The 19,126-nt window shown below is 46.7% G+C and overlaps 2 protein-coding genes across 2 annotated transcripts; both read right to left on the bottom strand.

The window, feature by feature from the left end:
- Positions 1–2,273: 2,273 nt before the first annotated feature.
- LOC119318674 (protein LAZY 1-like) lies at positions 2,274–7,593 on the bottom strand. Its single transcript, XM_037593258.1, has 5 exons — positions 7,471–7,593; positions 7,098–7,167; positions 4,821–5,626; positions 3,134–3,401; positions 2,274–2,528 (listed from the first exon to the last, which is right to left on the bottom strand). Exons 1-5 carry the CDS (start codon positions 7,474–7,476, stop codon positions 2,509–2,511), a joined length of 1,170 nt encoding a protein of 389 aa, XP_037449155.1. The 5' UTR covers positions 7,477–7,593; the 3' UTR covers positions 2,274–2,508.
- Positions 7,594–12,147: 4,554 nt separating this feature from the next.
- On the bottom strand, positions 12,148–15,868 carry LOC119318673. Its single transcript, XM_037593257.1, has 11 exons — positions 15,735–15,868; positions 14,775–15,047; positions 14,538–14,612; positions 14,377–14,435; positions 14,158–14,293; positions 13,971–14,067; positions 13,788–13,854; positions 13,523–13,621; positions 13,198–13,287; positions 12,948–13,102; positions 12,148–12,834 (listed from the first exon to the last, which is right to left on the bottom strand). Exons 2-11 carry the CDS (start codon positions 15,028–15,030, stop codon positions 12,630–12,632), a joined length of 1,239 nt encoding a protein of 412 aa, XP_037449154.1. The 5' UTR covers positions 15,031–15,047; positions 15,735–15,868; the 3' UTR covers positions 12,148–12,629.
- Positions 15,869–19,126: the final 3,258 nt, after the last annotated feature.

Below are 19,126 nucleotides of genomic sequence, written 5' to 3'. Positions count from 1 at the left end.
GGCGATGGTTGTGAGGAATTTTTGTGTTTCAACTTGCTAACGAATCAACTTTAACGACGGAGTGCACTCATAGGTGGGAGGAGGTAACGAGCTTGGGTGACAACGCCTTATTTTTAGGGGAGATGTGGTCCAAGACCGTGTACACGACGGCTGCTGGATGCGGCGGGGTGCAGAGAAACTGCATCTATACCGACGATCTCGCAAATTCAACTTGCTTGGATGACCAAGTTGACCATGTATATGACGACGCCATGTGGAGTATCAAATCAGCTGCCTGTTATGTAGCTAATCACGCTTCATGTCGCATATGGGTTCTCCCTCCAAACATCTAGCCGATCAAGAATGGTCTGAGGTGGAAAGTTCTGGAAACACAAATTATGTGTGAGGTGGGAGATGTTTGGTTCTAGCTGTTGGTCTGCGTTTTGGCTGTAATGATAGATATTTGGTTTCGTTAATGAAATCGAGGGGATCCTCCCTTTCTTTTAAAAAAAAAAAGAATGGTCCGAGGTGGCATCTTTTTTATTTTATCCCTGGTGTCTAAGGCCAACATTTAACATAAATTGGAACATATATGTTGTGGAAATACCAATAATATATAAATATGCATTTTATTATAAGATATATATGCCTTGTTAAAATAGTCGCGCAATTTGTGCAGCATGGTTTGTATATTGTCTCGTGACATACAATTTTTTTTGAATTATTCATTCTTGGTTTAGTTATGTTGATTAATATCTTTACGTGTTTTGAACGTGATTAACTTTATATTCAGATTGAGTTCTTATGTGATTCAAGCATGCATGCAAATCATATAACGGTATGACTGTAGATTGTGTAGTAACAACAATCCTGACCAAAACACAAGCATGTTGTACTGTTGTCATCAACTTGGATGACCACATAACGTGATGTCCATAGCATAGCTCATGCTACTCCCACGTGCTACTCACAGAGGATCATGGCGAAAATGTGGTCCAAGTCGGTGTATGTGCCGTCGGTGAGGCGCAGCGAGGTGCAAAGCAACTGCATCTACTCTGACAACGTGACATACATGGTGAAGTTGGACGACCACGGTGAGCATATATGTCCTACACTAGGCGAAAGCAGTGAGGATGCCATGCGCCGGATCAAATCAGCAGGAATTATGACAGTCCTCGTTCTTTAACTGGCATGTGGATCCTCCCTCCGGATTGCTAGCCGATAAAGCGTAGTCTAGCATGGAGACCTTCAGCTTTATTCCTAGCATACATGGTATTAAGGTCAAGCTTCACCCTAATTTGGGTCATATAGATCAGAGAACTAGTGGTACGTACAGAGTAACGTTTGACTCAGAGTTATATATAAGCCTTGTTAAAATTGCCGTTTCCTATCTGTGAGATTATTTGTTCGATCTTGGCTTATGTCATTCAATGTTATGCTAGTCGATTTTGGGATTCCTTTTATACATGTATCGCACACTGCCACATATATAGATTCAGATTGGATCCTTATAGTTATGTAATTTAAACATGCGTGCATACGCAGAGCACTAGTGATGGCTACGGTGCAGGTTGGATCAAGGGTATATTTAGACCGAACCTCTGATCTATATTTTGCTACCCGATGAGTTTTCAAACTGTTAGACCAAATCCAATGGAAGGGAGTGCCTAGAACTCATCTAGATGAGATATAATTTGGTCTCACTCACCTGAAAAACAAAAACAGATACAAAGTAGTACTACAACCTACGTCAGCACACACGCATCTTATAATATCATCCAATGGCTATAAAGGTGAACGAGACATAACTAGAACTCAGCTAGATGAGTTATAGCAAAACCGATAATTGATTACAAAGAGGGCCTTCAGGCATTCATGCTTAGTTAGGCCCGGACGCCTGGTCCTAAAAATCCAAGACTATGTCCCGTTGCCTCCACTACATATACCTTTGCCATCAGCTACATGATGGGTAGATCAGCAGCACACGACTCACGAGATCAATCAGAAAAGACGGCCAAGTAAGTGTGCTCCTATCGTTTGGATTTGAGCGCGTACTTGTCGTTGGCGGCTAGATAGCTAGGCCCAGGCCGGCACGAGATGACCTGGAATAGCCTACGCACCAACCAGCCTGAAAGCAATCTCTCCAATCATGCAATGCAAGCAATCCACTAATAAGAGTTCATTCAAGAGGAAGCAAAGAAAGAGCAGGCCCTACTACTGTTGCGCCCACACAAGGCCATCAGCTAAGTTCTCAAAGCACCAATCGCATCAACAGGAGGCAAATCAAATCTTAGTACACGTCGTGGTGATCTCTGTCACAAGCCCACAGGGACATGTACACATCACCACACACTTGATTGATATAATTTCACAGTCGTTTTCCCTCTTTATGCTCTTGACACATACAACACATTCAGGGGGATAAGGATTGGAAAACACATATGATACATACTCACTATATATGCTCCATTCGTTCATCATCACGTTCAGGCCAACAGTTGTTGATTCTTCCTGCTTCCTTGCATCCATCTATAATTCCAGTACCAGGTCTGCATCATCAAAGTCACAAAGACGTACAGGTCGAGTGTAAGTACAGCGCATACAGTGGTATCTGGTTGGAGATTCTCCAAATGATAGTAAGGAACATATCTCTCACTGTCAAGTGTCCATTTTAGTGATGGGGTTACTATGCATGCTAGCTAGCTAATTCTTGAACATTCTCCAAAAATAGTAGGGAATATCTCGCTGTCAAGTGTCCATTTGAGTGATGGGAAAGAACAATTAATTACTATACATGCGTATGCTAGGTGGTTTCAAGAATGAATGATGGGCATGCACCAGCACTAATAATTTAGAAAAAAAACACTGTTAATTAATTGCACTCACAGTCTGCGTCGGTCTTTATCCATTTTAGTGATGGGATTACTGTGCATATGCTAGATTGATGTAGCTGGCTAATTCTTGAACGTTCTCCAAAAATAGTAGGGAATATCTCACTGTCAAGTGTCCATTTCAGTGATGGGAAAGGTTGTTACTGTACAAGCATGCTAGGTGGTTTCGAGAATGAATGAAGGGCATGCACAAGCACTATTAGTAACACTGACTGACCCACTAGAAAGAGAAAGAAAAGGCAATATTAATTAATTGCACTCACAGTCTGCGTCGGTCTTGATCCAGTGGCCACTCTTGTCGCCGTTGAGCTCCTCACCGCCGTCGTCAACAGGGGAGGCGCTGAAGGAGCGCTTTGTGCAGCAGCAGCCGAAGCTCAGCCTGCGTGGCCCAGTCTTCTTCGGAGTCGGTGAGGGCACCGACTCGTCGGTGGCACCGCCACCGCCGCCGTTGTCTGGGGTACCCCGCTTGCGGTTCTTCTTGGTCAGCATAGTGCTTTCAGGGTAGACTTTCCTGTGGAAGATTTTCAGGATCTGCAACACATATGAGCAAATTAACACTTCTTCCTTTGAGTGAACTCTCCCTCGAAAAATAAAACATATATTCCAATTTAAAGCATCATGTCAAAGGATCAGGCCAGGCATCTTTCTTAAGTGGCTTAGGATAAACTGACAAATGAAATGGTCCATCAAGAAAGTTGGGATGCATAAAGATAGCATTCGACAGGAGTTTGCAAACAAATTGCCATGTCAACTCAATGCGCCCACTTTTACCAACAAGTTGACAATACCTAGTTGGCACTTGACAGCGGTACGCATTGATTAGAAGCTAGATTGGAATGGACGTTTCCCATGGGAACATAACTAATAATTATGATAATGATGGTTGAAACGAAATGATTTTATTGAAGCAGTGGGATATGGAGGAGCCTCGAATTGCAAGGTCTCTTCTGATCAGTAATTGGACTCTCAGTGTTGCCTTGATCTTATGTTAATTCATTAACTATAAGTGCACATTGGTCGGACCAATTCCCAACTCATTTCTATGGATTGATTCAACATTGCAATTTTCGTCGTGTTAAAATTTTATTTCATGACATATTTTTTACATTCAAAAATACATACACATTCCCAAATAAATTCAATATATATTTCAATTTTGTTAACTAGCTAGGTAACTGCTTAAAATGTTCAATTAAGCTATAATTGAACCACTTGTGTTTTCAATGGAACATCTTACTAAAGTTAAGATGGAAATATAGTGCAACGTATAGAGTGATGTGATCATTGGGTTACTCAACTCAAACTAAAATATGGTCTGTCTATGTCTTAGGATCGGTAAGTACATGATGCACTTTTCATTAAACCAAAGTTGCATTTTCCAAAAGGTAGTTGAGACTTAGAAACATCTCAATGGATTGAGAATTTACAAATTTTATTAAAATATATTGACCAGTCATACTGAAGGTAAGACATATATAAAATGGTAAAATCCCAAAGAGAGAAACTCAAAAATAATGTAAAATCCATTTAAAATAGCATAAAAATGCTGAACTTTTTTGTGGTGCGATATGATCGAATGTGTGATGCTCGTACCAAATTTGATGGAGTGTGGACATTCGAGGAGCTCATGTCAAAAAAGAAAAAAATTGGGTTTGTGAGAAAGTTCAAAAAATGCATTATTCATAGCCAATTTTGTCTTTTTGGAGCGAGCTCCATGCATATTGTTTGCCCACAAATTTTTGAACGCGCCTGACGCGCTCAAGCACGTTTCATGAAAAAAAATCAGATTATATAGAATTTTTATTGATTTTACTGTTCACCTCGCGTAGATAAAATTATTGGATGTCAAGGAATTAACAAAGCAAAAGTAGATTAATTTACAACCAAAGATCAATTCATTTTTCAATTTTATAGGTGATGTGCTAAAGGAAACAAGGAACAAGAAGGTACCTTTTCAAACTTGCTCTTTGCCGTTGCACTGGTTGGCACTCCGTCCCCGCCGGCACCTTTCTCATCCTTCACCCTCAACTTCTTCGTCCTTTTGTGACCGCCATCTCCACCTTTCCCTGCTTTCCCTTCTTCCCTCTCCCCACCATCCTCACTCTCCTGGACAGCAACTAGGGCCCCCTTCTCTTCTGTGAAGCGTGTACGCATGAACAGTTCACCGAGCGAGGCACGACGCCCACCACCGTTTGGCTTCTCTGGCCACGATTCAGTGTCGCTGCACACTGGGGAGCCGAGTAGGAAGCCCTGCAGTGGGCAATCGACGCCCATGGCGAAGCTTACCCGCGCCGACGGCACGTTGCTGCCCCCGAGGACCTTCTCCAACTCAGCACTCACCAACATGAGGTCGTCCTCCGTGGTTGCGACGTCATCTTTCTCCGCGATCGCCTCGACGGTGACCATCACCTTCTCGGTGGCGGTAGCCTCGAGCTGGGGGAAGGTGAAGGTAGGTGTGGCGGCACCATCCTCAACATCACCATTGTCAACTTCCTCGATGGTGCCATCGATGCCGTCAAGGTCAATGTCGACGCAGTCTTCATCATCGACGTCATAGTCTCTGTCGCCCTCGTGTTCTCCAGGAACATTAACGGCGGCGAAGCCTAGCGTGCCAATGGTGAGGAGGCCACTTCCGCCGAAGGTGAAGAGGTCGTCGGCGTTGACCGGCGGTGAAGGATTGTTGGCGTCGAAAGCATCATCACCGTAGTACTCATCGTCCGGTGAGGCTAGTCCAGCGATGCAGTTGCAGGCCCCACCTGCAGTGAACACAGTAAGAGCCAAGCACTTGCTGAATCATTTCAACATTTTTCTTTTCTTTTGGTGAGATAGACCATTTCAATTGTTAATCATGTGGCATTCGTAACTCCATGTTCAAAACAAAATAGAGACGCCAATGGACATGCACGTATAAAGGCTTGACGCCGCCTTTGATTGTTAGAAATGACGGAGCAATGGTCCTAAGAGCACACTGAACTTGCTTTGATTTTGCTAAACAAAATTTATGATTTATTTAACTATAAGAAAAATTGGCTAGCCAAACTATGAGACAGAGCAACACTGGTTGCTCACAGTGATGCCAAACAGGTTCCTAGGTCACCAATCCCCAGTTGTATAATGGTCGACAACGTCGTCGTGCGTAGGGCCAATCATCTCTGTGAGAATATGCCCTCGTGATCCAGGAATACACACGGGCATTTGGAAAGAGAAGAAAAAAATAGACTGAACAACGTTGGTGTTGGTTGGAGTATCTGTCTATAAAGAAACACTCCGTACTATCTATCTATGGAATGATAGGGGTGCTCAAGCTGGAAAGGAGTGGCATGTGTGTAGGCCGGGCTTGCCATGCCCAATGCAGCCAAGAGCAAGATGGCAAATCAACGTGCATAGATTTCCCTGGGTGGTCCATAAATATACTGTTCAAATCTGCGGTGTGCAATTTGTACACTAACGGATGGTCCATAATGATCCACCCTTCATGTACCAATTATCCTATCAGATTATGCATGTATTGAGATCCAATGGAGGAGGAGCTCTGTCGAAAATATATTAAGATAAAGCCCACCTGGGTGAGACACCGAAAATTCACTTTCGACGGGAGTCGAACCCCGGTCAGAAAGGAAGCACGACTGCGACCTTACCATTGGGCTATTGCTCGGTTCTCCAAGTTATCCATGTATATCCCAATTCAATTTTTGAAGCCGCTAAAAATGTCATTGATGCTTGCGCCTCATTTCTAGCCGTATATATTTGGTCCGTGGTAATTGTTTATTTGCACCCTTGGGCTAGTGCAGAGCCTCAAAGTATCGTCCTTCCACTATCTAAGAAGAACTTGGATGTATCTTCAAAACCACGTAGAAACTATTTAGTATGATGGATCAGACTGTCGTACTACCAGTATATATACTTGGCTCATAGCATTGAATTCGTACGCTAACCAATTCATACAAAAGTTCAAACTAATAAAAAAAAGGTGGGCAATATATTTTAACATGTATTAATTGGTTATGTGCACCCTTGGTGCAGTGCAGAGGCCAAAAGTGGTGTCCTTCCAATATCTAAGGAAAACTTGGGTGTATCTTAAAAATCATGTGGATACGATTTACGTGGATCAAACGGTCATACTACTGCCATCTATTAGACCGGGAGCATGACCAAAAGATCATTATACAAAAAGCAGCCCTTTCGGCGAGTAAACGAGTGCATCGATCGATAGTACAGCGAGCGTACCTCCGGCGGTGTTGAACTCTTTGAACACGTCGTTATTACTTCGCAGCTTCCGGTGCATCCAACCAAGGAGCTGTTAAAACCAAGAGCACAAGAGGGATTGATGAACGGAATTGCTATTTGCATTAAGAGAATTAACTGAAGAAAACTTGACGTTGATGAAAATGTTTCATCAATGAAAAACACAAGTCACCGACAAATTAGCGCTCGTCACGGACAAAATGAAATGGAGAATTGCGAACAAGAGGAGAGGGTCGTGGAGTTAGAATCGCTATAGCCAGCATTGAACCAGTAAAGAAAGAAAGAAAGGAAGGAAGAAAGAAAGAAAGATCCTGGGGGATCGAGGAAGCAAGGGAGGGAGGCGCTGACGGCATACCGTCATCTTGGAGAGGCTCGGACGAGTAGGTGATCGGAGAGGCGGAGAGGGCGAGGAGGGCTTTAATAATGGAGGAGGAAGAAGAAGAAGAGAAGGTAGGCACTGCAGATGCGAGGCAGGAGAGGGTGATCGGGTGATGGGTAGCAGTCGGTAGATGGAAACATGAGGAAGGCTACAAATGGAATGGCCGAGCAGGGTCCCGTCCGTCCCTCCCATGTATGCTTGCTAGGCAGGCTGGCTAGCTAGCTACTGTAGCCAGTACTTCGCCCATGCACGCCCACATCACATGTACTTTGTCCGGCATCTCACCGCAACGTGCGCGCGTGTCAGACTCATCAGTCAGTGATCTCGCTCTCACTCTCACTCCAGCAGATGGTACGTGCGCGATCGTGTGGTGCTTTTGCTTTTGCTGTCGAGCTATATCCAGGTAAAAAGTAAGTCGCGACGTGGGCGGAACTGGGAAAGGGGCAGCTGGTTAGAGCAACTTCAACGCGCGGACCCAAATGAAAACATATGCTTTGTCCGCTCTTCGTTCGTTTGGATCGGCTCGTCCGTCCCCTTTTCCGTCTACGTCCGCCGTGCACCCGATGTGCAGACGCATTTTTCGTCCTCGCAACCGTGTTGCGGCTATTTTTGGCTCTTTTTGCAACATTGGAACTCAAACAAAATGCAATATCTCATAGTTTGACAACCAAATAAATATCTCGTAGTTTACAGGTCAAATAAAAATTAAATTGTCTCAAATAAATTTGAAAGAAAAGATATCCGATACATCTATACTTGTTGTCAATGTGAGCCCACATATGCTCAATTAAATCTCATCTTGCAGTTGACTGTGAGTTCCCAATCATGCATTTGATGATGAAATTCGGTGAAACTGTGCAAACATTGCCGCTCCTTCATGCTGAGGCACAACATTTTCACCCTGAAACTGAAACCCTTGGTCGTAGTTACGTTACGGGCGCTTATCCTCTATGGTCATATTGTGCATAATCACACAAGCAGTCATCACCTCCCACAAACTTCCTGGTGCTCCAAGTTCTAACGGGATACCGTATGATGCACCATCGATATTGAAGAACACCAAAGTCACGCTCCACATCCTTCCTAGCACTCTCTTACTCTTGGGCAAATCTCTTTGTTGTAGTGCTGGCCATTGATCTCAACATTGACCTCTGGGCAGTTGCCTTCTGCAAGCCTTGCAAACACCGGAGAGCACTAAAGCACGTTGATATCGTTGTGAGATCCAGCCATGCCGAAGAAAGAGTGCCAAATCCAGAGATCTTGTGAAACCACGGCCTCAAGTATGATAGTGCAAGCTTTGACATGGCCCCTATATATACTGTCCCTGCCAAGTAGAAGGGTGGTTCTTCCACTCCTAGTGCATATAATCTATACTACCAAGCATCCCCAAAAAAGCCCCTGCTGGCATTGATTGCCAACAATCAGGTTGTATCTGCGGCAGTTGGCTCTCTCAAGTACTCCGGGCCAAGCACTGCTATCACAGCCTTGCAGAACCTATACATGGAGTCTAGGCACGTGGACTCGCTCATTCAGACATACTCATCAATGAGATCACCGGGAACTCCGTATGCAAGCATCCTCCTTGCACTCGAAATACTTACCGTACGCCATCACCCCCTCCCAGATATGGTTGAATACATGTCTAGCCATCACCCTCTCAATGAAGAGCGGGTTGGGAGACTCGAAGTAGTCCTGCTAGTGTAGGCAATAGAGATGGCAATGGGTACCCATTACCCGCATACCCTGCGGGTAAAAACCCTATTAGGGTAAGGGTATGGGATAAATATTTACCCATGGGTACTTAAAGGGGAAAATATCATACCCATCGGGTCGAGAGGGTACGGGTATGGGATCGTACAACCCATGCCCGCGTACCCATGTATCCATCTAAAATGTTGACAAGTGGGTTTCCTTTAATATTCTAACATATTAACTTCCCCCTAATCGCACTAGTAAAAACTCTAATGTGGAGTTAAATTATCTCTATAATTTGTCGTGAATTTTTGAACTTAGTGTATGACTATGTATTGTTATTTATGATTATGTGTCGTTGTTTAACATTTTCATGGGTTGCTTTCCGGGCAATTTTTTTTGAGAATGTTTTTTTGCACATTGTTGTTTAAAATGTGTTGCTATTAACTATTTATGATTATATGTTGCTTTTCACAACTATTTTCTACTCAATTTTTTTGTAGTAAATGGGGGTATTTTTACCCGCGGGTACCCATATACCCTGCCGGGTGACGGGTATGGGAAAAAGTTGTACCCTTGACGGGTATGGGTATAGGTGGTAGGTAAGTTCAGGGTGGGCGGGTAAGGGTATGGGAAGGCTAAACCCATACCCATACCCTGTGGGTGCCATCCCTAGTAGGCAATGGCCCCTCTCTCGTTTGCGATCCAACGACGGACTGTGCCCAGGATCGACCCCTGAAGATCGGTCGCTACCTACTAAGGTGGTCATGGACGACCAAAGAAACAGTCATAATCTCCTCATAATCGGATGAAGAATCATCTGAATCGCAAATGAAATTGTGGAAAAAGTACTCGTTGCCGGAGTCCATTTGTACCTTGCGAGCAAATTAACCGTAGAACAGCTTGCGGGCGTCGTGGAAGAAGCCAGCTGGTGAAGAGCCTCATGCCTCTTCAAGACCAGGTAGCAGGCCTGTCGGCGATCGGCAAGCATGGCGGTGTCTGGAGAGCGAGGTTGTTGAGCTTGAGTACTCGTCGCAGGGGGGGTGGCTTGGTGGCGTCGACGTTTGGGTGCGGTGGCGGGGAAAACGGTCTACCAAATGCCGAAGAATGTGGCTGTCGGGAGGTGGTGTGCTGCTAGGGGAGGTATGTGGGTGCAGACGGCTGGCCTGGGCACCGGAATTGCGTGATGGTGATGGCCAATGAGGAAGCGGTGAAGTCTGACGCCCTTCTCTTCCACATGGAATCCATTTAACTAGTTTATTATCGCTTAGGATTATCAATATCTATGTGACAATAAACATTTTTGTGTCTGATTGTATGAAATTTTAGACGATCATTGTAGGAAATTTGTTATTCAAGTTTCTATGTTTGCTAGTGCTATGTTCAAGTTTTATCTACGTAAAATGTTGATCACGTTTCATAGGTAGTATAGATCCGAGGGGCCAAATTTGAGGGAGACACTTGCGAACACGAAGAAACGAGCGATGGCCGGTCGCTCTTCACTGAGGCGCCCGAACGTGTTGGTGGTCGCATAGGAGGTCACACTTGCAAGTTGCGGTTGTAGATGCTTTTACCCCTAATGGCCGCGGCTGGACGTGGCTGGGGACGTGCCGGGGCTTCACCTCCACCCCCCTTGTCTCATGCATCTCAGGCGGTCGCTCGTGCCAACGTTTCGCGGGTGACTTCAAACCAGCACTCGCCGCGGGCTAGAATCCGGCGCGGCGGAGGACTCTATGCCGGCGGCCCGACGAAAAGGGGGTGGGTGGGAGTGGGACGGTCTCCGTCGGTCGGGAGTGCACGTGTCGATGTGGATATCCAGTTGTGGAGTGGGCCCGAAGCAAGCCCGGCCCAGGTCCTCTCAGCGCCAGCCCGGCCCAGCTCCTACGCCTCCGACGAAACATATGCGACGGCCTCGCCGCCGCCGGAGGGAGGCGCGGCCATGACACAGCAGGCCAAGGTTCCTTGGCAGCGAGGCACATGGGGTGCAGGCGACCGTGGCACGCCAGGGCACCAGCCGTGCCGTAGCTGCTAGCGCTCCAGCCTGCAAGCGGACGCGACGGGTGGCCCGGGATCCGACGCCGGAGCCCGGAGGTGTGGTTGCCAGCGCTCTGCAACTCTTGCTGATGCTGCAGCCACGTCCTGCTTCCGCGGGTGGCTGCTCCGGCCATCTCCTCATACCCGGAGGCTCTGTGAACGTGCTCCAGCTTCCCGCGCCGACACACCCGACACGTGCTCGACGAAATGCCGCCACGCCGACGCCGCCGTGGGGCTGCCCGGGTTCGCCTGGGAAGCGACGCCGAGCGAATCCGAATACTCGGCCACTGTCATGCTCGATGGGACGCCGGGCGTGCCTGCCGACAAGGCGGACATCTCCGAGGTGCTCACCGCCACCAGCGCGGTTGGAGGTTTCTCCCTGTTTCTAGAGCTATGCGTGGATGCTACTGCCTACTAGCCTGCTAGCCTGCTAGTACAATAATGGCATCGGAGTTCCAGCTGTTTCTTATAGCAGAATTGATAATCCAGTCGGCGCAGGCGCAGTGTGCAAATACTAGTGATTGGATACGTTGTTAGGTTGACACCTTTGATCTGCTGGTGAACCATACAAACAGAGGAGGAGAACCATTTGCTGGACACGCCATGGTTTATTAGCACAACCTGCTAATGGATTCAGTTGTTTGGGACGGCAGCAAGTCGGTAGTTCAGCAAGCACTGACAGACGTTCCCAGAGAATCTGCAGCCACTTTTATGTTCAGAATTTTGTGCATGTACCAAAAAAAGAACGGTCGCTCGCCGGATTTCATAACTCTGCCAAGATTCAGGCTCGCATGGCGTTTTTCGAAGTGGTTCAGTGGTGCAGCTCAAGGACCACGGTTTCTACAAGAAAATGGTGTCTGGATGTATGGTTTCGGTCAACACTGATGCAAAGAATGTTGGGGCTTACAGCATTTCCTGGAAAGAAGATGCAACTGCGACACGGTGGGATCCTGGAGTCATGAAACTTATTTGTCACGGTACACTGGACGCCTCACTACTGGTTTTTCTATGCTGCTTCAGTGGAGAATACATATTGTTGGTGTGACATTTACAGCGGCATTTTCCTACTCCCCGTTTGATGGTCTTGTGTCCTCCATCTTCGGCAATGTTGTGCCTTGTAGCCCTTTCTACAAGTGATCTGGTGTTTGTGATACTAGTTAGAGATGTGGAGGTGGACAGGTACATCCTTGCAGAAGAACACATGGCAATTATTCTATTTCGGTTGATGAAACTAGCTCAAGAATGTTATTCCTTTCTGTGACTGGCATTTCCAGAGTGTGCGGTTCAGTTCATCTTCTGATTCAGTCACAAATTAATCGTCCATCCATCGACGGGAAGGTACACATAAAGCTGCTTAATTAGGATCCAGTGAATCAAGGACCAGCATACAGACATGCTTCAGCTAGCAGCTAGTCATTTGCAGAAGCAGCGTCTGTGCGAGGAAGCCGGTACTCCTCCGGCTGAAGGGCCACCGCGAAATCCGGCAGAGCCGGCACCATGTCATGTGTCCTGTCAACATTGCTGTAGAGGTCCTTGTTGATGCGGACTTTGCAGTTGGAGTCCTTGTGGATCTTGTCGTGGAGGTACTTCATCGAGCCCCATAGGGTCGGGCTCCTGCAGTAAAATTCAGAACAACATGAAAAACACATACAGATAGCTAGCATCGATCTCACCTTGCTAGGTAAATTAATGGCAAATTTTTGTTTTTGGTAATATGTGTAGATTGCCTTGAAAAGGGGGATGTGGTGTGGAAGGCCTCGCAGACGGCCCTGCTCTCCCTCAGGGACTCCTCCGCGGACTGCAGCGCCGCCACGGCCGCCCGGTGGGACTTCTCGGTGTTGCCTTCGTCGAGGATAAGCCCGTGGTAGTAATACGCCGCAGCCTGCATGATATAATTACTTTTTTGCTTAGTGACAAAAATTCAGTCATTTTATCATTTCAGAGTTCAGAGATATGAGCAAAAGCCTGCATATGTACTTTTGCTTCCATGTGCTTCCACTTGACAAAGAGCCTGTGCTTTTCACCCCAGCCGTCGAGCAGAGGTATGTCCGCGATGCTTTCATGTGCCTGCGGATGAAACCATCATGATTGTACATATTTTAGAACTAGGAGGGATTATATATTTTTCTATGTTTTATTTGTTTATGAAATTATATTATGCTTCATGCGAAGATGAACAGTACATATAGCTGGCATTTTCAAACATATAGCAGAACTCTGGCATATATACAAATATCATTACCCGAATAGAAGATGCAAAATAACCAGAAATCAGTAGAAATGAATCAATGATGATGCCTACCTGCTGCCAGCACTTGACCATCTCACATGCCAGCCTCCTTTTGACAGCCAGGGTAGCCTTTGGACTGTCAATTGCCAACCCAAGTTGAACATCAATTGCCTGGCACACACATAGATACCATGGTCGATGAACTAACCGAGAAGCCGACATCTCAACTGCATGCTATCTTACTTGCACCAGGCATGATGAATCATGTGATCTCTCTCTGACTCTCTCTCTAGTTACTATCAGATAATAATATGAAAAAGAAAAACGTTGTTGTTACCTGACCGAGTGCTTGCATGCAGGTAGCTTTCAGGACCCCTTCAGACAGGTCCACGGGAAGACCTTTCCTACACGAAATGGCAGTCAGTACTCAGTCCTTACTGAACAATAACTGAAGAAAAATGGAAGCTTGGAGCATTGCTCATCCTGCCGGGCTGGCTAGGGCAAGCGGCAAGATCACCACCTCTTTTCGGGCGACATCCTGGGAAGAACATTCTGCATGGCGCACTCCAGGTGCCCGGCCGCCTTGAGGAATATCTCGACAGAAGCCCGTTTGTTCTCTGGGAAGTGGAAAGTACAAGGGCACAGACATTCAGAAAGATTGAAACATATACTAGTACTTGTTTGATTCAGTCGCAGTGGGAATTAACCTTCAGATACTTTGGCATGGTATCCTTCAAGAGACGTCTTTGGCAGTAGCAGGGAGTTTGCTTGTGATAAACGGAGCATGGCCATCATGTGCAGAACCGACAGCACCTCGTACCAGGCGCTGGGCAGTGCTGTCTCCTGCAAACATGGAGACAGGTTAATAATCTTCAGGTTTCATCCTTGCAGAAGACAAAGATTGGCTATATCTGTGCAGTGCAGACCTCTGCATCATCTTCTTGGTTCATCCATGCAAACTGTATCTTGTCCTCGAGCTCGCTCCCTGCCAAGAGTGGAGTAACAATGATGGGAACGCAAAATAAGTCTGAATCTTCAGAGAGAGATGGATCAAGCACAAGGTGTACAGGTTAAAATGATGAACTACCATCTTTTGCCATCCCCAGAATAACTGGCAGGTACTCTTCCAAGGCCTGCACAAGATCAGCCGACGTTGACGCCCCTGCAAGCACAAGATTCAGACCGTCAAATGCAAGGTTCAGACTGCCAGTTCCCAATTTCAGAATGTTACATGCTATAGATTCAGACTGTCAGTAACCAAATTCAGACAAACACTAGCACTATCAAGAAGTGCGTAACACTTTAAGCATGGACGATGACTAACCATGCTGGGTGGCGGCACGCCTGCGGGGCTTGGTGACGGCGAGCGCCTCGCGGGCGGCCATGTTGGCGATGCGGTCCCTTGACGCGGCCAGCCGCTCAGTGAGCCGCCTGGGGAGGCTGTCGGCGAGCGGCGGGGGCAGCTCCAGGGGCTCGGGGACGCGCAGCCCCGGCACGAAGACGGCCACCTCGCCGATGCTGGCGGGCCGCCTCCTGATCAGCACGCTGGCGTCATCCGGCTTGGAGCTGAAGCACCCCATCTGTCAAAACCTATCTCCTGCAAACATTTGCAGAAGTGAGATCGTGAACTGATTGAGAGATGAAAGTTTTTGCTGGACAGAGAACAGAGCAGAGGTGCCACCTCAGAGCTCCCTGGTATGAGCTGAAGCTGCAGCAGGAACAATGGTGGTGCAACTTGCATGAGGGAGAGGTAGGAAAGAAGAGGAGAATGTGAAGCATGGGTGCTAAATAACTAAAGGTGCGGTGATTTTTGGTCAAATTGGACGCCAAGTTGCCAACTAACAAACAGAGGGAAGGAGACCCCAATTTATGTCGCTCACGAGCCTCACATCCACGTCCAACAGCTAAGCAAAGTGGCCGCAGGCAAGGATCACGAGCATGGATCACAGCCGCGTCTCACAACTAAATTTCTCGCCTTTTTTCCTCTTCTCAGCGTCCATTCATGAAGACCTGTCAGTTCTCACCTTCCCAATAGTCCAAATGCAGAGGAAAGCTAGCAAGTTGCGCCGCGACTTTTAACTAGTCTTATAACCGTACATATTCATACATGGTAATGATGTACAAGTCAACTGCATACGAGATCCAAAAATTGGAAAAGAATTCGTGCTTCTTTTGAGAAGTACTGTAAGTGTTAGGAGCATTTCAGTTGGAAGTCGTCAGTATGCTGGTCTGAGCTGAACCACCAGAAAAAAGAGGCTGAGGCTGAGGTGGTTACTTGGCTAACCTGCTGTGGTCACTGCCAGTCGACGCTGCCGGCCCTCGACGACGACGAGGAATGAAGACGGTGGAGGAGCAGGCGTGTGTCGCCTGGGAAGAGAAGCTCCTGGAAAAGAAAATGGCGCCCAACACCAACAGCTGGGAGGGAGGTTTGCTTTGGCCTTTTTAAAGCAGGGAGAAGTGATCGAGTGATGAGTCTGACCAGCGGGCCCCTCCCATAATCCCTGCGGTTTTCTTCTTCGGTTTATCGTTCCTGACTGGTTCGATCTGGTTGCGACGATGATTAGGAGGCCTCGCCGGCAGGGTTGATGACGATAAGACCATGGCTTGATCCAGTTTAAGTCCAGTGCGTTGCATGCAAGTAGGCCAACTATATGCGAGTGACGTGAACGTCGAGGATGGACACACTTCAAGCTTTGCCATGCCATGCAGACCAATGCAAGTTTTCTCCCTCCACCTTAATTATAATTAATTAATTTTGTATGTATATGCAAGCAAAAGGTTTTGAGCGCATGCCATATTGCCAGCAGTATAAATTATGGTATATATTGTACACTTGGCGTACGGTTTGAGCTTTCTTCATTGTAAAACAATGGTAGTACGCCAGAATTTGCTAAGTTAGGGTTCAGAATGATACTTGGTCCGGCCCCTGGACACATGTCACTATATATGTGATCGAACTTAAAATAAGACCGACGGCTGTCTCAAGGAATGGAAAAAAAATACGCAGGCTACTTGATGCAAGTCATATACCTCCCGTTTATTAAATAGAGAAAAGAAACGTATTGATATCTCACCGCCGAGTGGGTCCCGTGTGATTATAGAGGCTGTCAATATGGCGATTCTGACTTTGCGCTTGGCCTCGACGGCCTTCATAATCTATATAGAGTGTGTTTCATATGGATACAAAGATTGTTAATATGGCAACTCTGCTAGAGTTACTTTAACTACATGAATGATTGTTTTTTATTTACTATATAAGCTGCGGGGCGCCGGTCACTTCAATTCAGTGCGTGCGATATGATAGCTGCGTGCCCCCTAGAACTGTAATTAGCGGCGACATGATAGCTTTGCGCCCCCTAGCTAGAACTACAATTAACGTTGATTGTCTGAGCGATAACTACGGGTAGTTAATACCAGTGGATGGAGATGTATCATATCATGTACTCCCTCTATTCCTAAATATAAGTCTTTGTAGAGATTTCAATACAAATTACATATGGATTTATAGATGCATTTTAGAGTGTATATTCATTTATTTTGCTTCGTATGTTGTCAGTATTGGATCTCTGAAAAGAGATATATTTAAGAATGGAGGGAGTATGTACTAGCTGCACGGGATCACTCGCAGTCGTGCAAGCTAGTCATGTTCTATGTATGCCACAGCTACAGTTTCTGACTTGGTCATTTTGAACCGCCGGATCAAAAAACGGGTGGTGATGATCATTTTACTGTATACAAGTATTGTGCAACACTGTGGCATTTATTCCATTAATCTTGTAGCATCGAATCTGTGTCGTTAATCTCAAGTCCGGTGACTTGCAGAGCGGTAAGTCAGTGCCATTGTAGCATTGTGACTTAGCCACGCCAAGTCAGTGAATCCCAAGCGGTTAACTCTATCCATCTTACGTACGGCCGCAGTCGCACGGGATGGTCGTCGCATCGTTTGTCCATCGACGAGCTTGAAATATATCGATCGCAGGGCAAGAGCTTGGCTGGAAGCTAACTTAATTTGACATAGTTCGTTCTATAATTATTTTACCAAAACTTGTATAGTCTTATGTGTTCAAATCTATAGCATATTTTGGCTTGTCTAAGAGAATTCAATCACACTTTTCTAAACGTATGATATTTACTTGACACAAAAATTATAAGCACCCACCTAACTTAGTAGAACTAGCCTAACACGAAACGTGTCAATCTTTTTTTGTTTCTGAAAAAAAAGGTTAAAACCCCGGCTTCTACATTAATCGATGCGTACAACCATCTTTATTAATTGTTCAACAAAGGTCTGATAAAAACATACATCAAGCCACCCGTAGCCACCATTCATACCTACAAACTCGATACTGTGGAGTGCTCTCACTTCCCCATACCTAAAACGGGTGCGCCTGCCGAACAGGCATGACACAGGGTAGCACCTGTGCACCAAGCATGACTTGACATCTCTACCGAAGGTCCGTGCAAGACGAAGCTGCTCCACCTCCTGCCTCTTTCGTCCAACGCTACTCCATAAACGATGCTCCTAAGAGAGAAATGACACCACAGTGCCACCATTGTCCGATCCATAAGACCAAATCCTAGGGTTTTCCTAGAGCAGCACGAGTGGGTCGACAGTAATTACACGGTGATGCCTTCATCAAGGTAATTAACAATGCAGAACACCGTCATCGCACGCTGTCGGCTCGGTCTCCACCGACAACTATGTCTCCCCGACTCGCGACGGGGACTCGATGACGGATCTCGAGATCCGACCACCCAGCCTTCAGGCCGACCACCTCCAACGAAGGAGATGACCACCACCACAGAGCCCAGGGCCGCCACCTCAGGTGTCCGCGTGATGACGGAGGAGAACCGATCTGGGGTGGGAAACTCCAGATCCGGCGCCGCGAGCCGCCATGGCCGGCCCAACGCTGCCCCCGCAGCTGTGGTGGCGCAGCCACCGCCAAAATCCCATCGGGCCGGTGCCCAATCGTGCCAACTCCGCCTCCACGCCGAGCCTAGGGTCGCTGTCGCGTCTCGGCCAAAGACCCCCTCGCGGAGAGAGGAGGATATTCCGCCGTTCGTTGGGCGAGCTTCGCTCACCGGTCTCCTCCGACGGCGGCGGGGAAGCAGGCAGGGAGGGTCGGGGCGGAGGCGCTAGGGTTCACCCGAGGCGCCCCTGGAGGCGACACGAGTGTGGCTGTTGACGAAATGCGTCAATGTGTAGCTAGGAAACAAACAATTCCTTAATAGTTACTTTTTCTTGGTAAAGTTCGCAATAACAAGATATCAATAAACACATATGATGAATAATCATCATATTGGACATTTTGTATGAAGATTCAGTGGGTAAACTAATCTATCTGCGCCCAATGCATGGATCTACGATGTGACGAGTAACAAGGGGAAGAAGTTGATGAGGGAGCGCTGCAAGCTAGCCTCGACTGGTCGACAAGTTTGCACGACATGTAATGACCTCCCCACACGCAAAAAAACACATGTAATGACCTCCCATTATGCTTATAGGAAACACCGATGTGGAGGCTAACACGCTCCTGGATTTAGGACGAAGGACATGAGAAGAATCATTTAATCATATGGAGGCATGGAGAGGATAATTGAGGACAATTTCAAGAGGACACCAACTCAAATGAAAAAATGGGGCTAGTACGACAATGACACGAGACAACAAGTGCG

Source organism: Triticum dicoccoides, chromosome 6A (genome assembly GCF_002162155.2).
Source record: "Triticum dicoccoides isolate Atlit2015 ecotype Zavitan chromosome 6A, WEW_v2.0, whole genome shotgun sequence".
Lineage (NCBI taxonomy): Eukaryota > Viridiplantae > Streptophyta > Magnoliopsida > Poales > Poaceae > Triticum > Triticum dicoccoides.
The sequence above is the reverse complement of the archived record's forward strand: the minus strand, read 5'-3'. Positions and strand labels throughout refer to the sequence as shown.